This window comes from Lissotriton vulgaris, chromosome 9 (genome assembly GCF_964263255.1).
Source record: "Lissotriton vulgaris chromosome 9, aLisVul1.2, whole genome shotgun sequence".
NCBI lineage: Eukaryota > Metazoa > Chordata > Amphibia > Caudata > Salamandridae > Lissotriton > Lissotriton vulgaris.
In genome coordinates this window covers 534,743,444-534,759,579 of record NC_141697.1, presented here as the reverse complement: position 1 = coordinate 534,759,579, position 16,136 = coordinate 534,743,444, and the positions used below count along the sequence as shown (strand labels likewise).

General features: G+C 45.8%; 1 protein-coding gene across 4 annotated transcripts in view; it reads left to right on the top strand.

Moving 5' to 3' along the window:
- LOC147690379 (zinc finger FYVE domain-containing protein 1-like) overlaps window positions 1–16,136 on the top strand; it is a 152,554-nt gene that overhangs the window by 109,695 nt on the left and 26,723 nt on the right. For all 4 annotated transcript variants that reach the window (XM_086938020.1, XM_086938019.1, XM_086938018.1 and 1 more), the window contains exons 7-9: window positions 6,564–6,681; window positions 7,263–7,433; window positions 14,462–14,633. In XM_086938020.1, coding sequence (XP_086794146.1) covers window positions 6,564–6,681; window positions 7,263–7,433; window positions 14,462–14,633 — 461 coding nt within the window. The remainder of the gene's footprint in view (window positions 1–6,563; window positions 6,682–7,262; window positions 7,434–14,461; window positions 14,634–16,136) is intronic.

Sequence of the window (16,136 nt, the reverse complement as noted above, 5' to 3'; positions counted from 1 at the left end):
TTTCACAGTGAGCAAAAGACGAGCTGGATGCTCCTGTAGAGAATGGGTCTGTAGCGGATGCACCCAGGGAAGGAGATGTGAAGCCTCCACAAGATCCTGTTGGCAGCCTCGGCAAGATGTTTTTTCAACCTTGTCAGGACTGATAGAGACTTATAATTCATTATCATGTGATTAATCCCTTAAAATTAATCCCAGAATAATTAATGGGTCCAAGTATTACACATGGGAACCCTTCCCAGCAGGGTATGTGCCACCCCTTCTGGAAGATAACAAATGGAGTATTATCTTTACAAGGACGCAACATCAGTGTGAAGTGAGGGGTTGAAGGGCAAGTGAACACAGAAGGCTGTAGACTTGATTTCAGGTCTTTAGTGTATCTTCTTAACAAGAGACCTCATCCTTCAGTAAGCAGATTCAACTGACATTAAGTTCAAGAGATAACATTCTAAACCAGCAATGTTCTGCCGAAGAACATAATGGAAGGTGCATGTCCTAGGTAACAAGGAAGAAAGACTAATAAGAACACTACATCACCTCCCTCTTTTCATAATCAGAACAGAAGAGAAAAGTAAGTTGAACAAGAAAACAAGTTTAATAAAACAAACACACTATACACAATCTTGAAGACGAAGAGGAACTCTCCTCAGCCTGCACGGTCTTCCCACATCAGACTGTGAGGAACAGCAGAGGCCCGAGAGGAATCCTCTTCGGAACATTTGGCAAGTCTATTGAGGTTCCACACTTTATGATCCTGTGTTCTGACTGCATTCCCCAAAGTTTGATGACTTTAATTGGTTGGCTGAACTTTGAGATGCCAACTCTTCTTTCGGGGGAGTTTAATTCTGACCCAGTCACCAATTTTGACCACAGTTCTCTTCACAGCTTTTCTTGCATCAAAGACAATTTTCCTCTTTTCCATTTTCTTCAACTCACGATCTTTTCAACCAACCGTACTTTCAACCACTCCACCTACTTCCATCCCTTTTGAAGTAACCCAAAGAGGTTTCAGGTGCGTGCTAGCCACCCTTCCTTTAAACAAGGTAAAAGGCGTAACAACCGTTAAGGAATGAGGTGTGAACCTGTATTCGCATACTTTCTTCTTGACTGCTTCTTCCCAATTACAGCTAGACACAAGGGCTAGTTGCATACTTTCTTTGAGAACTCTGACACACCTTTCAACTACCCCATTGCATTCTCGGTGATATAGAGCTGCTTGCTTATGTGTAATACCTCTCTCACCTAAAAATTGTTCTACCACACAAGAGGTAAATTGTAACCCATTGTCTGTCAAGATTGAACTTGGCAAGCCTTCTTTTGCAAAGAGATCGTCAAGGAAATTAATTACTGAAGAAGAATCCACACAATTGACTATTTTTATGATGGGCCACCTGTAGAACATATCAACACAAACTAGAACATAGTGATCCTGAGTCTTGACTTTTACTGGACCCAGGATATCGAGAACAATATCTCCCCAAGGACCAGTAGCTTGTCTCCTGACTACCATGGACTGAGTTCTACGCTTAAGTATCTTAGAACATTGAGGACAACAACGCACAGACCTTTCAATCTGAGTGTCCATTGCAGGCCACCAATAGGCTTCTCTAATTCTTTCTTTTGTTTTAGCGATGCCCATGTGACTAGTGTGTGTGTTTTCAATCAGCTTATGAAGCAAAGCCAAAAGAGGAACAAGTCTACTTCCTCTGATAAGTAGTTCCTTGTAAACAGACGATTCTTCTTTAACACACCAGAATCCTCTGGTTTCTTCATCACACTCGCGTTTCTCACCCCAGCCATCACGCACAAAACAGACAACCCGTTGCAAAACAGCATCGTCTTTCAGACTTGCAATCCATTCTTCCTCCGTGACCACACCCTCGGTTACCAAACAAATTTTCAAATCTTCAGAAGAGTCTTCGCCAATAAACAAGACATCTTCACTAGCATCAGAAGCTGCCACACCACTAAGTCTAGATAAACAATCTGCAAGAATGTTGTTAGTGCCTGGCAAATCCGAAACCTGAAACTCAAAGTCTTGCAATGAGACTACCCATTTTTTATTCTGTGGGAGACACAATCAATGCCTTTCTTCTCAAACACTTCTTTTAAAGGTTTATGGTCAGAGACCACGGTAAAGCGCTTACCCCACAAGAATTTCTTAAGCTTCTGAGCAGCCCAATAGACAGCTAAAGCTTCTCTTTCAACCACCGAGTAGTTACACTCCGCTCCTCTAAGTGGACTTGAGATGAATAAAATAGTATTATCATCTTTTTCACCAATTTGTAAAAGCACAGCGTCAAGTCTTTTACTACTGGCGTCTGTCATAATGTAAGATTCCTTAGCAGGATCAAAACTTGAAAGATTTTGTGCATTATTTAAACCATCTTTGATCAAGTCAAATTCTACACAGCAAGATTTGTCCCGAATGAACTCACATCCCTTTCTTAATAAGGCCCTGATGTTTTCTGTTTTTTGAGCAAACCCAGGGACAAATTTATTGTAAAAATCTGCCATCCCTAAAAATGTAATGATTTCATCTTTATTCTCAGGATACTTGCAATCGGTGATGGCCTCTACTAAGGAAGGTTTAGGTTTGATACCTGATTCAGAAATCAAATGCCCAAGATACTCAATCTCTTTTACGTCAAACTTACACTTGTCCAACCTGAGAGTGAGACCTGGTTCCTGCAACTTGGACAAGCCTTTATTTATTCTCACATCATGTTCTTGTTGAGTCACACCATGAACAAGGACATCGTCTTGGTAGACTTTGACACCATCAATACCAACTAGAATGTTTTCCATTACCCTTTGGAATACCGAGGCGGCTGAAATTAAACCGAAAGGCATCCTGAGAAATTTGTACGTGCCGAATGGCGTGTTAAAAGCTGTCAATTCTTGACAAGGGGATGAAGTCTGACCTGATGATAGGCCGATGACAAATCTAGTGTTGAAAAGTGGGTGGCACCATTCAATGATGACAACATTTCTGCTATGTTGGCGAGAGGATAGCGATCGACTACTACTGCGTTATTGAGTTCTCTCATATCAATTCATAATCTTGCCTCTCCGTTGGCTTGTTCTTGTGAATAGTTTCTGCACACGCATTGGAATGCTCGTGCATTTTCAAGGTAGTGATTACATCTTGAAGTGAAGGGTTGTCTTTTTGCCATAGGCTATCTTTAACTTTGTCTACGGAAGAACCTAACGTGAGCTGATCCCTAAGTCTCTCATCTAAACTTCCAGCAAACGAGCAAGTTGAAGCAAGTTTGCGTAGAACTTTAACATACTGTTCAGCAGTTTCACCCTACCGTTGCACTATCCTCCCAAAGTGAAATCGTTCTAAAACCATGCTCATCTTTGGAAGGTAGTGCAAATTGATCTTTTTAATACACAATTCATACTCCTTGAGTGAGTCACCTTCACCATCAGGCAAATCGGCAAGGTGCTCATAAACCTCGTGGCCTTCCGAGCCCAAGCAATGCATTAACAGGGAAGTCTTTCTTTCTGCGCTTAAGGACGTCCCACATACCCTTGCTTAGTGAGCAAAAACTTGTATCCATTTTAACCAGGGTATGGTGGGTTCCCTAGGAGCAGGAAGAAAGAAGGGAGGGGCAGTGACGTTCTGCATATTGATGAACTGAGTACAACAATGAGCACTAAGAGGGTACTAATAAATGAAACCAAAAATTTTGACAGGGTATAACTGATAGAGCTAGATGTGGTTTATAAACAGTAGAGAGAGTGTAACTCTATGAAAAAAACATGTTCATAAACCTAGATGAACTATGCAGGTCAGCGTAGACAGCAGATGTGGACTTGCAGACACGTGGACCACCACAGTGGAGTGAAAGGAGTCAATTCAAATGAGTCTACGCATGTCAGTAATAGCATAAATTATAGCAGTGCGTAGTCGTAAAAATCAATATAACAATTGTTAATTTGCAGGCTAGCAAAACTATTTGTAGGCAGTGGCAAATGGTTTCTAAGTGAGAAGAAGGACTTAGCGATACAAATGAATTAAATACACAAATGAAGTTGACCTGCCACGTGCTGTGCAGATCAGCGTGGCAAATAAATTGTACTTCAAGTACGAAGATGACCTGCAAAGTGGGGTGCAGATCAGCGTAGTGAATAAACTGCACACGAGAAAAAAAATAAAAATAAAGTAAAGTACACAAATGAAGGTGACCTGCCACTTGCTGTGCAGGTCAGCGTAGTAAATAAAATGTACCTCACTGACGTAGATGACCTGCGAAGTGCTGTGCAGATCAGCGTGGTGGAAAAACCATACTTCAGAAGATCGATAATGTCTGGAAGAACCTTACAAGTGGGATTTCAAAATGGCGCCCCACAACGTGACGTTGAAGTCACGCTGCGTGAGGAGATATCGCGGGAGGCGAGATGTAACGTCACGGTTCCCTAGGCAACAGGAACAAAGTGACGTGAAGATCAGGCAGAGTCAGGAGACTGGGGTTGCTAGGCAACAACTCACGACGAGGAGCTAGGCCGCAAAGCAAAATCCTTCGATGCAGCAACAGGCGCGCAACTGAGTGAAAGGTCGGGAAACAACTTGGGTTGGTTGCGACACTACACTCGACAGGCGAGGCTCCAGGAGGGAAAGGCCAGGATCCGTTTGCATGATGAAGCAGCAGTTCCTCAAAGCGGCTCACAGAAAGAGGTTACACGCGACACCAGTCGCACCGCCAGTTAACTTTGGATAAAAATCGCTGACTCTTAGGAAATGAGTTAGCAGAGATATCCAGTGTTGAGTTGCTTGAAGATAAGAAGGTAAAGAGTTTTACAGTTTAAACATTTTGAGTAATAAAAAAAAATTGTTGAGTTGAGCTCTCTTGTGATCACTGGGTAGGTGTCTAATCGTCGCCAAAATAAAGTGAGGGGTTGAAAGGCAAGTGAACACAAGGCTGTATACTTGATTGCAGGTCTTTATTTTATCTTCTTAACAAGAGACCTCATTCTTCAGTAAGCAGATTCAACTGACATTAAGTTCAAGAGATAACATTCTAAACCAGCAATGTTCTACTGAAGAACATAATGGAAGGTGCATGTCCTAGGCAACAAGGAAGAAAGACAAAGTAATAATAAGAACACTACACAGTGTCTTTACGTACACGTGTAGCCTTTCAGTTTCCCCAGATATGGCCTTCTTCGTTGTTTTCAGGTCTGGCTTTTGACAGCACAACTTTCACTTTATCTATTGCTTCTAATATACATATAGTAAATAATATACATAGAATGGGCTTTAAACCATTGGCTTTCTATAACCTCCCTTTCTCTCATTGGCTTTAGAATCTGTCCATTACTTCTTGGTTGAGCTCACTGGAGTAGCCATGTCTCATTTAATGATGTTTGGTGCTTTTTACTAGAACTACATTAAAGGCCAACTCCCCCCGACTCTTTTGTAGTCCATACTGCCCGCAAAAGGGTAAATGGACGGGGCGCCGGCGCCGCACTGCCGGCGGATAAGGAAAGTAAAGAGGTTGATGCTGCTGGCAAACAAGTCACTGCGCAAAATGCCAATCACTGGCACATTGCAAATTCAATTGGATTACTTTCCAGATTTGACGGGGTTTACTGGGATGAAATGGAGGAATTCTCTAAAGGCAAACCCATATCCAATACCACCAGAAGTTGGGCCCTAGATGCTGCTGATGTTGCAGCTTACTGCATTAATTCCACCGTCCTCCTCTGTAGGCACACCTGGCTCCGTCTCTGGCTTCAAGCCAGATGTTCAACAGCATCTCCTCAACCTGCCCTTCGACAATGAGCACCTCTTCGGGCCGCAGGTTGCTGGAGAAGATCGCCAAGGCCATAGGCGCACTCCAAACACTCTCCCCTCGTGGGTCCTTTTGGTGGCCCTCCCACTGAGGTGGCTCCAAAGTCACTTTCCCAGACACTTCTACTTCTTTCCAATTTCAGGAGCCTCAGCATCCCTCCAGAAGGGGTTATTTGCGTGACTCCTACAGAAGCAACATCTTCAAATGCAGAGGTAAGGCTTGTTCCTCAAGGAAGAGGCCCCTGCCAAACAGTGACTTGCCCCTTCTTCCTCTCGACCACACAACACCTGTTGGGGGTCGACTCCAAGCGTTCTTCCCCCATATGTCAGCAGATTACCTCAGACCAGTGGGTGCTAGACATCATTTGTCATTGTTACTGTTTGGAGTTCACTGGCACACCTCCAACATCCCACCCTGCAGACACATCCTCTCCCCACAACACCAACACTTGCTTTGGGAAGAGGTAGACACTCTCCCATTCAAGGGCGCCATAGACCCAGTGCCATCACATCTACAAGGCGCAGGGGTATACTCCCACTAGTTTCACATTCTCAAGAAGGACAGGTCCCTCAGGACTTCCCTCTTCCTCCATGCTGCACCTAATTATGTTGCTTCCCGTATGTGCGGGTTGCATTGTCTAGCTGCAATGCAGGGGATGTTGGCAAGGATTACAGAGAAATAACATATTTCTGGCTGACTTCTCTGCTCTTGCTGGCAGGGTATCTGTGACATTAACTGTCTGCATGTTCCTTTTGCTCATCTCAGGTATGTGTTGGAGTGCTTTGTCTGTGGGATCATTTACCGCAGCAGGCAGTACTGGTACGGAAACCAGGATCCAGAGGGCATGATTGTGAGAGAGGAGGTTCGACACGTCTGGCCTGGGGTACGTGCATCTCTTCTCAATGGTTAATGCATAATAATAAAAGACCCTGTACAACTAGAACACTTCCCTCTCAGGCACGGGTAGAATGGTTGCAATAACTGCAGCACAAGCCACCTTCAGAGAAGTTCTTTTCAAAAAGGTAACATTTTCAAATCATTCCTAAGCAAATCTGATCCTCTCCCACTTTGCAAGACCAAGTATGTTTACACCAAAGAGAGAGAGTAACAGTTGTAATAGGGAGTATAAAAGGGAGCGTAATGACCTAATTTGATTCAGGCTTGGTGGTTGATCTGGTAAAGTTACTTTCCAATGGGTGTAAACCTAGTCACTGCGAAAAATGGTCTTCCTTATATTTATTTAAATAATTTATTATATAAGCAGATTTGCTGGAGCATCTGATTAGAGAAGACAGTGTCTCCTGTTGTGTTTGCTACTGTAGATTTGGTATTGTCAAAAGAGGGTAGCATCAGTAGCTGCTGTAGTGGAATATATATGTGTGTGTTTTTGTGTTAATATTCAGAAAAACATTCAGCAACAATCCTAAGACATGCTATCATCTTTGTTTCTATGTTCCTTCTTAGTGTGAAACTGTGTCAATGGAGCATCATAATGCCGCCCAGCGGGTTCTGGATGGTGTAACTGGTGTGATCCAGTCTCTGAATGAGTACAGTTTGGGGCCTACCCGTGCAGTGACATCTTGGCTGACTGACCAGGTCGCACCCGCCTACTGGAGACCCAATTCTCAGATCAGGGTGAGCATCCGCTTGGCCTCTGCTGCACTTATGTGGACATTCCACAACCACTGCTTTAAATCAATCCGTACATTTTGGGAGTCTCAAAATATACACATTCTTTGCCAGAACAGATTTTTTCCTGAGTGCCTTTGTGACCTGCTTGCAAAATCCTTTGTCATCCTGTTGTATTTATATTAAGTAGATTGAAATACAGTGTAACTCCAATAAATAATTGTGATAATGAAATAATGTATTTAAATTACCTGTAATAAACTATATATGAAACTAGAGTAAAGGACCCTGGGAATAATACACAATGGTTTCTTGGAATGGCAGTAATTTTTCTGGGATATGAAGACCAATATGGTGTATTAAAGGAGAGGTAATAACAGCAATAGGGAAATGAGAAAGAGCAACGGTGCTTAAGAACAAAGCAAGCAATGAAATATCTTTGCAAAACAGCCCATTTATATTCACTTTCTTTGTAAAGATTTGAGTGAAATGATCGGTGACACATTTTATCCAATCCAGTAAGTGATAATTTTATCCTTTTTACAATTAAAAAATTGCAGATGTAAACTACACTGTGCTTGAGCTGCTACTGAAGTTTACATCTGGCTACACGGAGGAATGATTACAGTAGAATTCCTTCTCTTTAAAATTAAGCTGAATCTATGGCACTTCATAGTCTGTAATTGGACATCACATTATTTAAGGTGTGAAGACGGTGGAGGGTTCTCTCTAACCTTATATTTTCATACTGTGGGAAAATGTGGCTTGTAAAAATTGTGTAGCATGTGTGGCTGTAGACACACATAGTCTGCATACGCCCGCCCTTCAGTTTTGGAAGCAGACATTTGCAAGTTGTTTTTCTTTGAAATTGTTTTTGAGTTATAAGACCAGTTGTGACTACACAATTAAGGCACAATGCACCAGAACAAAAACTCCTCCTGAGTTTTGTTTTCCTAGACCATTGGGTTTGACATTCAAGTACTAGGTCCTCGAGAGCCAACACTTCTACGACAGGAACATTTGTGGCAAGTGTTGGGATTTCAACCCCAGCAACAAGACGGCAATAGTGACTAGACTGTAAGAGCTTAACTTCATGAACCAGTCAGCTTTGATGCAACTTGACCATGGACAACTTGCCAGACCTCCACTGGGAACGATCAGCACCAATCAGTGTCAACAACACCACCAAGGATTCGGGTTGTACTCCAATGACTGTGGGTGGTTATTAGGAAGAGAACTCCTTTTTTGTTCTGCCCTGGGTGCAACTCAAACGTCCAATGGTCAGACCGACAGAGATATTGTAAGTTGTGTTTGTCCTTCCAGCACAACAAGGCTGCCTGCACCGCCTTTCTGTGCAAACAGACCCCTATGTACCAAAGAGGGAGGTGCTGGGCACACCACAAAATGCAGCCACAGGAATCTCCAAATCCTGGATACTTTCAGCTACGAGAACATCTTCAGTTAAGAGAGAGAAACTAGGCCTGTTGAGTCTTCCACCATCTCAAGGTAACAGGAGCCTGGAGGTGCTGTCTTGTGAGGCCTTGGAGTCGGAGTAAAAGGAAGAGGATTTCCATGCCCTAAAGCCCATTGGACCTTAGACACTTCCATGGCCTCTATCCCTCCATACATGCTCGAGAGTGAACTCAAGTTAGTTTTACCTCAAAAGTGCAGAGAGAGTTGGACATCTAACCCTGAGCCAATCTTCATAAGACACAAACTCCAGGCAAAGGGCAGCAGCTGAAACCGTTAGAACCTGAGAGCCACCCATGACTCTAAGCAAGCCCTCGATGAGGGCACTGAGTAATGCCAACATTCCTCCCCACCTCAACCCTGAGGTACTGCCTCTGATCTTAAGTCGACTCAGAGACCGCCACCCAAGCCTGCCCCAAGGGAACCCCAAATTCCAAGGTCTGAGTTGAGCGATGCACAGATCCTCCTGTAGCTCTGAGAGGTGGCGGACTCTAAACAGAAGAACATTTACATTCACCCGTCTGTGGAAAAACTTCACTAAGCCCAATTCAAGGGAGTGCCCGTACACTTTTAAAAATCCTAAACAGAAGTGGCTTACCTTTTAACCACTTAACCGCAGCGAAATTGAACGAGTGGGTGGGGCAGCGTCGGCCAACGGACGTGCGCAGCACTACTGAGGTAGTGCTTGCGATTGCCGTTGGCCAAGGTGCGCATCGAAGGGGTTAAAGAAGAGCCCTCTTGTGAGCCAATCATCATACCTACAAGGTGCAGGGGTATACTCCCTCTAGTTTCTCATTCCCAAGACGGACAGGTCCCTCAGGTCTATCCTAGACCTCAGGCCCATAAACGAACACATTTGCACATGGTCACCCTACAGGATGTTATACCTCTACTACAACAAGGCGACTTTATAACTGACCTCAATGCCTACTTCCACATCCTAACATACCCAGCTCACTGGCCCTACCTGCCACAGTGAATCTGACGAGGACAGCCTGTATCACCCCGGGAACACATATGACCTCATGGCTCCTGGACAGGATGTGATGATCACCAGGAATATTACCTAATTAACCCTGAAGATGATCCATACCTTGGTAAGGCTTCCCCTGCCAATGACAACACTGCTTACTAAGATGTAATATAAAGGGCTGTAGGGCATCATAATGTAAAGATGCATGTAGTAAAAGAGGATGACCTTCTCCTAGAGACCTTCTCCAAGATTAAAAGGCCCATGCAAGACCAATGAAAGGAAATGACCTATGACAAATGGGTGGTCCTTGTGGTACAGCAGAGCTACTGCCTAGAGTTAAACCATATCACCAAGCATTCCACCTCATCGTCACATCCTCGGCCACAACTGTGTGTGCTTGTTGAAGGAGGAAGTGTGAGAACACCTTGCTAAAGGTGCCATCAGGCTGATACCCCAAAACCAGCTCGGCAAAGGAGTTTACTTCCTGTACTTTTTAATCCCCACAAAGGTTGGGAGTTTACACCAATCCTGGACCTAAGGCCTTTGAATCAGTACATCCTGGCACAGCACTTCCACATGATCATTCTGTAGGACTTCATGCTGTTGCCCTGAACCGGGGTTTTATGGAAACCTCAACCTGAAGGACACCTAATATTGCCTCCCCATACATCCCCCCACCATCAGTATCTGCACTTTGAGGTAAGTGGACAGCACTACCAATTCAAAGCACTGCCAGTCAGGGTCACTACAACCTCCAAAGCCATTCATGTCCTTCTGTATCTCGACAACTGACTGATAAAGATCAGCGATTCAGAAAAGGGGGTGGTGATGAACAGAGTGTCTGAAGTAAGCAGACCACTCTTACCCAGTCCAAAGATCAGGGCTTGATCCATCACCGTTTTTTAGCTCACTGCACCATCCCAGCTCAGAACCTGGCTACATGCAAATTAGTCTGACCCTGGCCCAGTGCATCATGGGAACAGGGCAGACCAAACTACAAAGCCAATTCTTATACTGGGAAGGAAACAAGCTTCCGGGGACCGGTTTCTGGCATTTCAGCCGTCTTCGGCCCGGCTTGCTTGAATCCTGATGGTGCAATGAGCAAGGGACTCACATCTGAGTATACCCTTCCACGCTTATGGTGGACAAAAACAATTCAGAAAAGGGGGTGGTGATGAACAGAGTGTCTGAATTAAGCAGACCACTCTTACCCAGTCCAAAGATCAGGGCTTGATCCATCACCGTTTTTTAGCTCACTGCACCATCCCAGCTCAGAACCTGGCTACATGCAAATTAGTCTGACCCTGGCCCAGTGCATCATGGGAACAGGGCAGACCAAACTACCAAGCCAATTCAAATACTGGGAAGGAAACAAGTTTCCGGGGACCGGTTTCTGGCATTTCAGCCGTCTTCGGCCCGGCTTGCTTGAATCCTGATGGTGCAATGAGCAAGGGACTCACATCTGAGTATACCCTTCCACGCTTATGGTGGACAAAAACGATTCAGAAAAGGGGGTGTTCATCACCACCCCCTTTTCTGAATCGTTTTTGGCCACTATAGGTGTGGCAGGGTATACTCAGACATGAGTCCCTTGCTCACTGCACCATCAGGATTCAAGCAAGCCGGGCCGACGACGGCTGAAATGCCAGAAACCGGTCCCCGGAAGCTTGTCTCCTTTCTGGTGAAGAATTGGCTTGGTAGTTTGGTCTGCCCTGTTCCCATGATGCACTGGGCCAGGGACAGACTAATTTGCATATAGCCAGGTTCTGAGCTGGGATGGTGCAGTGAGCTAAATAACGGTGATGGATCAAGCCCTGATCTTTGGACTGGGTAAGAGTGGTCTGCTTAATTCAGACACTCTGTTCATCACCAACCCCTTTTCTGAATTGATAAAGATCAGCAGCAGAGAGCAATTCCTAGTACACACTCACACAGCAGTTTATTTACTCCACAGGCTAGGGTTCACCATCAATGCCAAAAAGTTCCATCTTCAGCCCCTGTGAATCCAGCTTTTTTTCAGTTCAGTTCTAAATGCTGTCGCAGGGAAAGCCTACCCTAATCAGGAGAAGGTAATGTTCTCCCAAACGCTGTTGCCTCTTTTCCAGAAATGGCCTCCTTTCATAGTAACAACAACAGTGATGCAAAGGTTGTACTTCGAACAAGAAATGGAACGAACAGGAGAAGGCATAGGAGAATGAACAGAAGGACGGGAAGAAAGATGGTGTGGGAGCAGAGTATGAGTGAGAAGAAATAGAAAGAGAGGGAGAACAGTAGGGATGGCACTAATGAGAGGGGAGAGGAGGAAAGTAGCAGAGGTCAGAAAGGCAGGAAAGGGATCGTTTCGGAAAGGAGAGTGGAGAAGAAGCAAGAGGAAGGGAAAGAGAAGAGGAGAAGGAGCAGCATAGTAAGGTATAAGAGTAAGCAGATGTAAGATGTAAGAAGGTGGTCGAGGAGTATGAAGTGGGAGAGGAAAGTTGGAGAGAGTAGGCAATGGAAAGAGAGAACCGGTGAGGAGGACAGAAGGTAGCAGGTTAATGAGGCCAAAGTGAGAATGGGTTAGTAGGAGGAAAAGGAGGAGGCAAAAATAGGGATGTTGGGACGGTGAGTGTAGATTAGGGCTAAAGGGGATGCAGGGAAGAGAGCACCAACCAGGAGATAGAGGAGTCTCCAAGGGCTAGGAAGGAAGACCTGGAGAAGCAGTTAAGTTGGAGAGGGTGAATGTGTAGAGAGAGCAGCAGAAGGAGGGGGGGAGGGAGCACGTGGGTGGGGATGATGGGAGTGGGAGGGATAACCAGACGTCATTTCAGAAGTCACTGCACTGCTCAGCTAAATTGCCTAATGTTTGCACAGTGCTGCATATTCACTAAAAAGATTGTGTTTCAATTTTGTAGCTTAAAATGAAATAATAAATGGATAGGGTATCTTATTACAATTCTTGCATACATGCCTTATTCTAAGGGTTTTTAATTTGTAATGGGCCACTTATAATGAGGGCTGCTCCTGCGCACTCTAGTCTGACCTGAGGCTAGAAATGCCTATTGGCTTGTGCTCAAGCTCAGCTGGATCCTGAGGGGCATGTAATTTTAAGTGTGACCTTAAAAGCTGAGAGTGGCTTGTCAGATGACCTGTTACTGATCTGCACCGTGTACTAATATCCCAGTATTGCAGTACGTGCAGAGCATTATGTTCAGCATACTCTGATATCCCAAAGCTCTGGCACAGCATCTAGAGTGCTCCCAATGTGCATCTGTGCCTTGACTTGTACCATGCACCCCTACAGCTGTCCTGAGAGCATATTATAAGCTTGTAAATTCTCGTCGAGCATAACATGTGCACGCCTAGCAGGTTCCAAGCTACGCATCGTAGGAGTTCTTGGGCTTGAGCATCATCAAGCGAAACTATGTATAACCTGCAGGCTATAGTCTCCAATATGACTAAGGCAGCCTGGAGAGTGAATGTGGGTTTTGTGTCTTTTCCCATCTACAACCCCATTTTATTCTTGCTCCAGCAAGGAAAATAGCATGTCAGAATATTGCAGTTGCAGTCAATATCCATGTGTAATTTGCAGGTCATAAATGCCAATACAGTAAGCTAGATTAAGAAATCTATTTGCCCACTGCAGAGATATGCCTAAGGCATGCAATGGATGAGCTCTATTCATCCAAGAATGGCCATTATTATGCCAGGTAAGGTTACAACTTTGTCAGGGATTTGTACATTTACCAAAATCCCACTGTGGATGCTTATCAATAAAATGTTTTTTCTGTAACACTCACCGAACACCAGCAACTACAGCTGACTTTCTATCTCACTTGCCATTGCACTTCAAGACCGGTCTACTCAGGTACAACCTTGGTCCTGTAGACGTTATAGAAGCAACTAAAATGATGAGTTATGTCTCACCTAGAAAGGCAGCACCAGGTTCATGAACAGTGGTGGTTTGCTCTGACTGCTGAGTTGAAGTCAAGGGTGGTGTATAGGGAACGGAATAAGTATCATAGCATGATCACTTTTACATAATCACACACATACCGACAACTCAGCTCTTTCAGCCATGCATATTGTAAGCCGGGCTGACTCGCCTACACAATTTGTGTATGCCTTCGTGGGACACCTTCTAACTACCACCTATGGTCTCTGGCCAGCAGCAAACTCCATGACTGTATGTGACACACTGCAGTCCAATTTTCCTTTTGTGAAACTTCATTGCATGATGGCTACCATAAAAGCACTATTCCAGTATGTCTCTTCCTGAGACCAAACCCTTCTTGTCAGGCGCTTCCCATTCAGAAACCAGCCCCTTCCTGTCGAATGATTTTTGTTCAGAGACCAGACGGTCCTGTGATCAGTGTACTGATAAACACGCAAAAGTTATATTTTTCAGAGAGCACCACTCTTCTAGTTAGCCGGGTGCTTTAGTAGTTCAAGTAAACATTGTCAACCTGAATATTTTCTTCACTTAAGCTCATTTAAACTGTATGCATACATCTCATTTAAAAAATTTTTTTTTATATAAAATTGCCTTCTTGCAATTAAAATTGCTTATGCTTCATGCCTTGTATAGGACTGTAATATGTACCACTTTTTATAGGAATGCTTTGGTTGTAAGAGGGCATTTGACGTAGAGGAAAGAAGACATCACTGCCGCGCCTGTGGGGAAGGATTCTGTCACATGTGTTCTAACCAGACAATGCCTGTGCCAGAAAGAGGCTGGGGCCCTGCTCCTGTTCGCGTGTGCAAGAAATGCTACAAGGCAGGCAAAGGTAAGGCTCTCTCTCTCTGTATTCTAGTGATGAGCTAAATATAAAAAGGAAATAAGGTAACCTAGACCACCTTTCTCTGCTGTAACTTGTTTTGATACTTTCTGTCCCTCACACAGGGAATGCAATGCAAGAACATTCATCTGCCTTGGAATTGTGCAAGATAAATACTCTTTTCACTCCATATTCATACATCTGAAAGAGACACGTTAGTGATAGATTCCTTACCTTAGAATATCCCCAGGCGTCAGACTGGATCCAGAAAGTTTTGCGTAGCAGTACCCTTGCGCGTCGGTAGGCGTCGTCTGTGGCTCCGCGTCGGTCGTCGGCGTCGTGGGTGCCGTGATGACGTCATCGGAGCACTTAGACGCCGCCTCCGCGTGCTGACGTCAGTTCTTCTTTTTTCCGCGCCAGCCAGCGCAGATTTGAAAAGAGCAGTTCCCTAGTCACTTTTTGACTAACTTTTGGTGATCTTTTGATCCAATTCGAAGTCTGTACGACTCCGACGGTGCCTGTAGGGATGCCCGGATTCAAGCATTGCGACGAGTGCGACCGTACCATGTCGGTCACGGATCCCCACCGCCTGTGAACTCCGGCAGTCAGCCCCGCGCCGTGTGAGGTCCCGGTTCCGGTCCCACGGGAGGTCGAGGGACAGGTCGCGGGGACGGAGCCGTCACAGCTCCGGGAGTCGGCACCACTCCTCCGGGTCCAAGTCGTCAGGTAAGAAGCATAAGAAGTCGAAGAGACATCATCGCTCTTCTGACTCCCCCCGACGCTCGCACGATGCGGCCGGGGGTTCGGGTGACACCGCCCACGCGGCTCCTCGGGAGTCACGGGCACCGCATTCAGCCCCATACCCCCCGGTCCCTGGGCTGAACGCGACGCCGGAGGAGATCGAGCGTTTCCTCATGGCCATGAGGTCCCTTTCTCCTCCGACGGGTTCCGCGGCGCCTTCGGGCCCAGCGAACCCGTCTTGGGGCCCTAGTGGGTCGGGGGCTTCGACCCCGACGCCGTTGGGTGCTTCGGGCCCGGCGCCGCAGGGCCCCACGATTCCGACACCGCCGGTGCCCTCGGGCCCGGCGCCGCAGGGTACAGCGGCCCCGGCGTCGCCGGCGCCTTCGGGTCCGGTGCCGCAGGACGCCGCTGGACCTTCCTCGGGCGATGGATCGTCACTGGTGGACCTTACGACCCACCCAGGCGTCGGTCCGTGTGGTGTCCCCTCCGGCGCCGTCCTCGGGCAACGCCGTCCCCGATGCCTCCTTTCATTCGGTTCCGACGTCGGGACGACGCCTATCTGCGCCGATCTCGACGCCGTTTGGAGATTTTAGTTTCTATGAACCGTCCTCATTCAATTACGACCCTGAATCTCAGGAGATGAGGGATGAGGAGGATTGGGAGGGGTCTGAAGACCCTCTGGCCAGAGAGTGCCAGTCTAACATGGACTGGGCAGGAGACCTTGGGGAGGCCAGTGGCCTGGACACCTCTCCATACACTGGATTTGTCTCT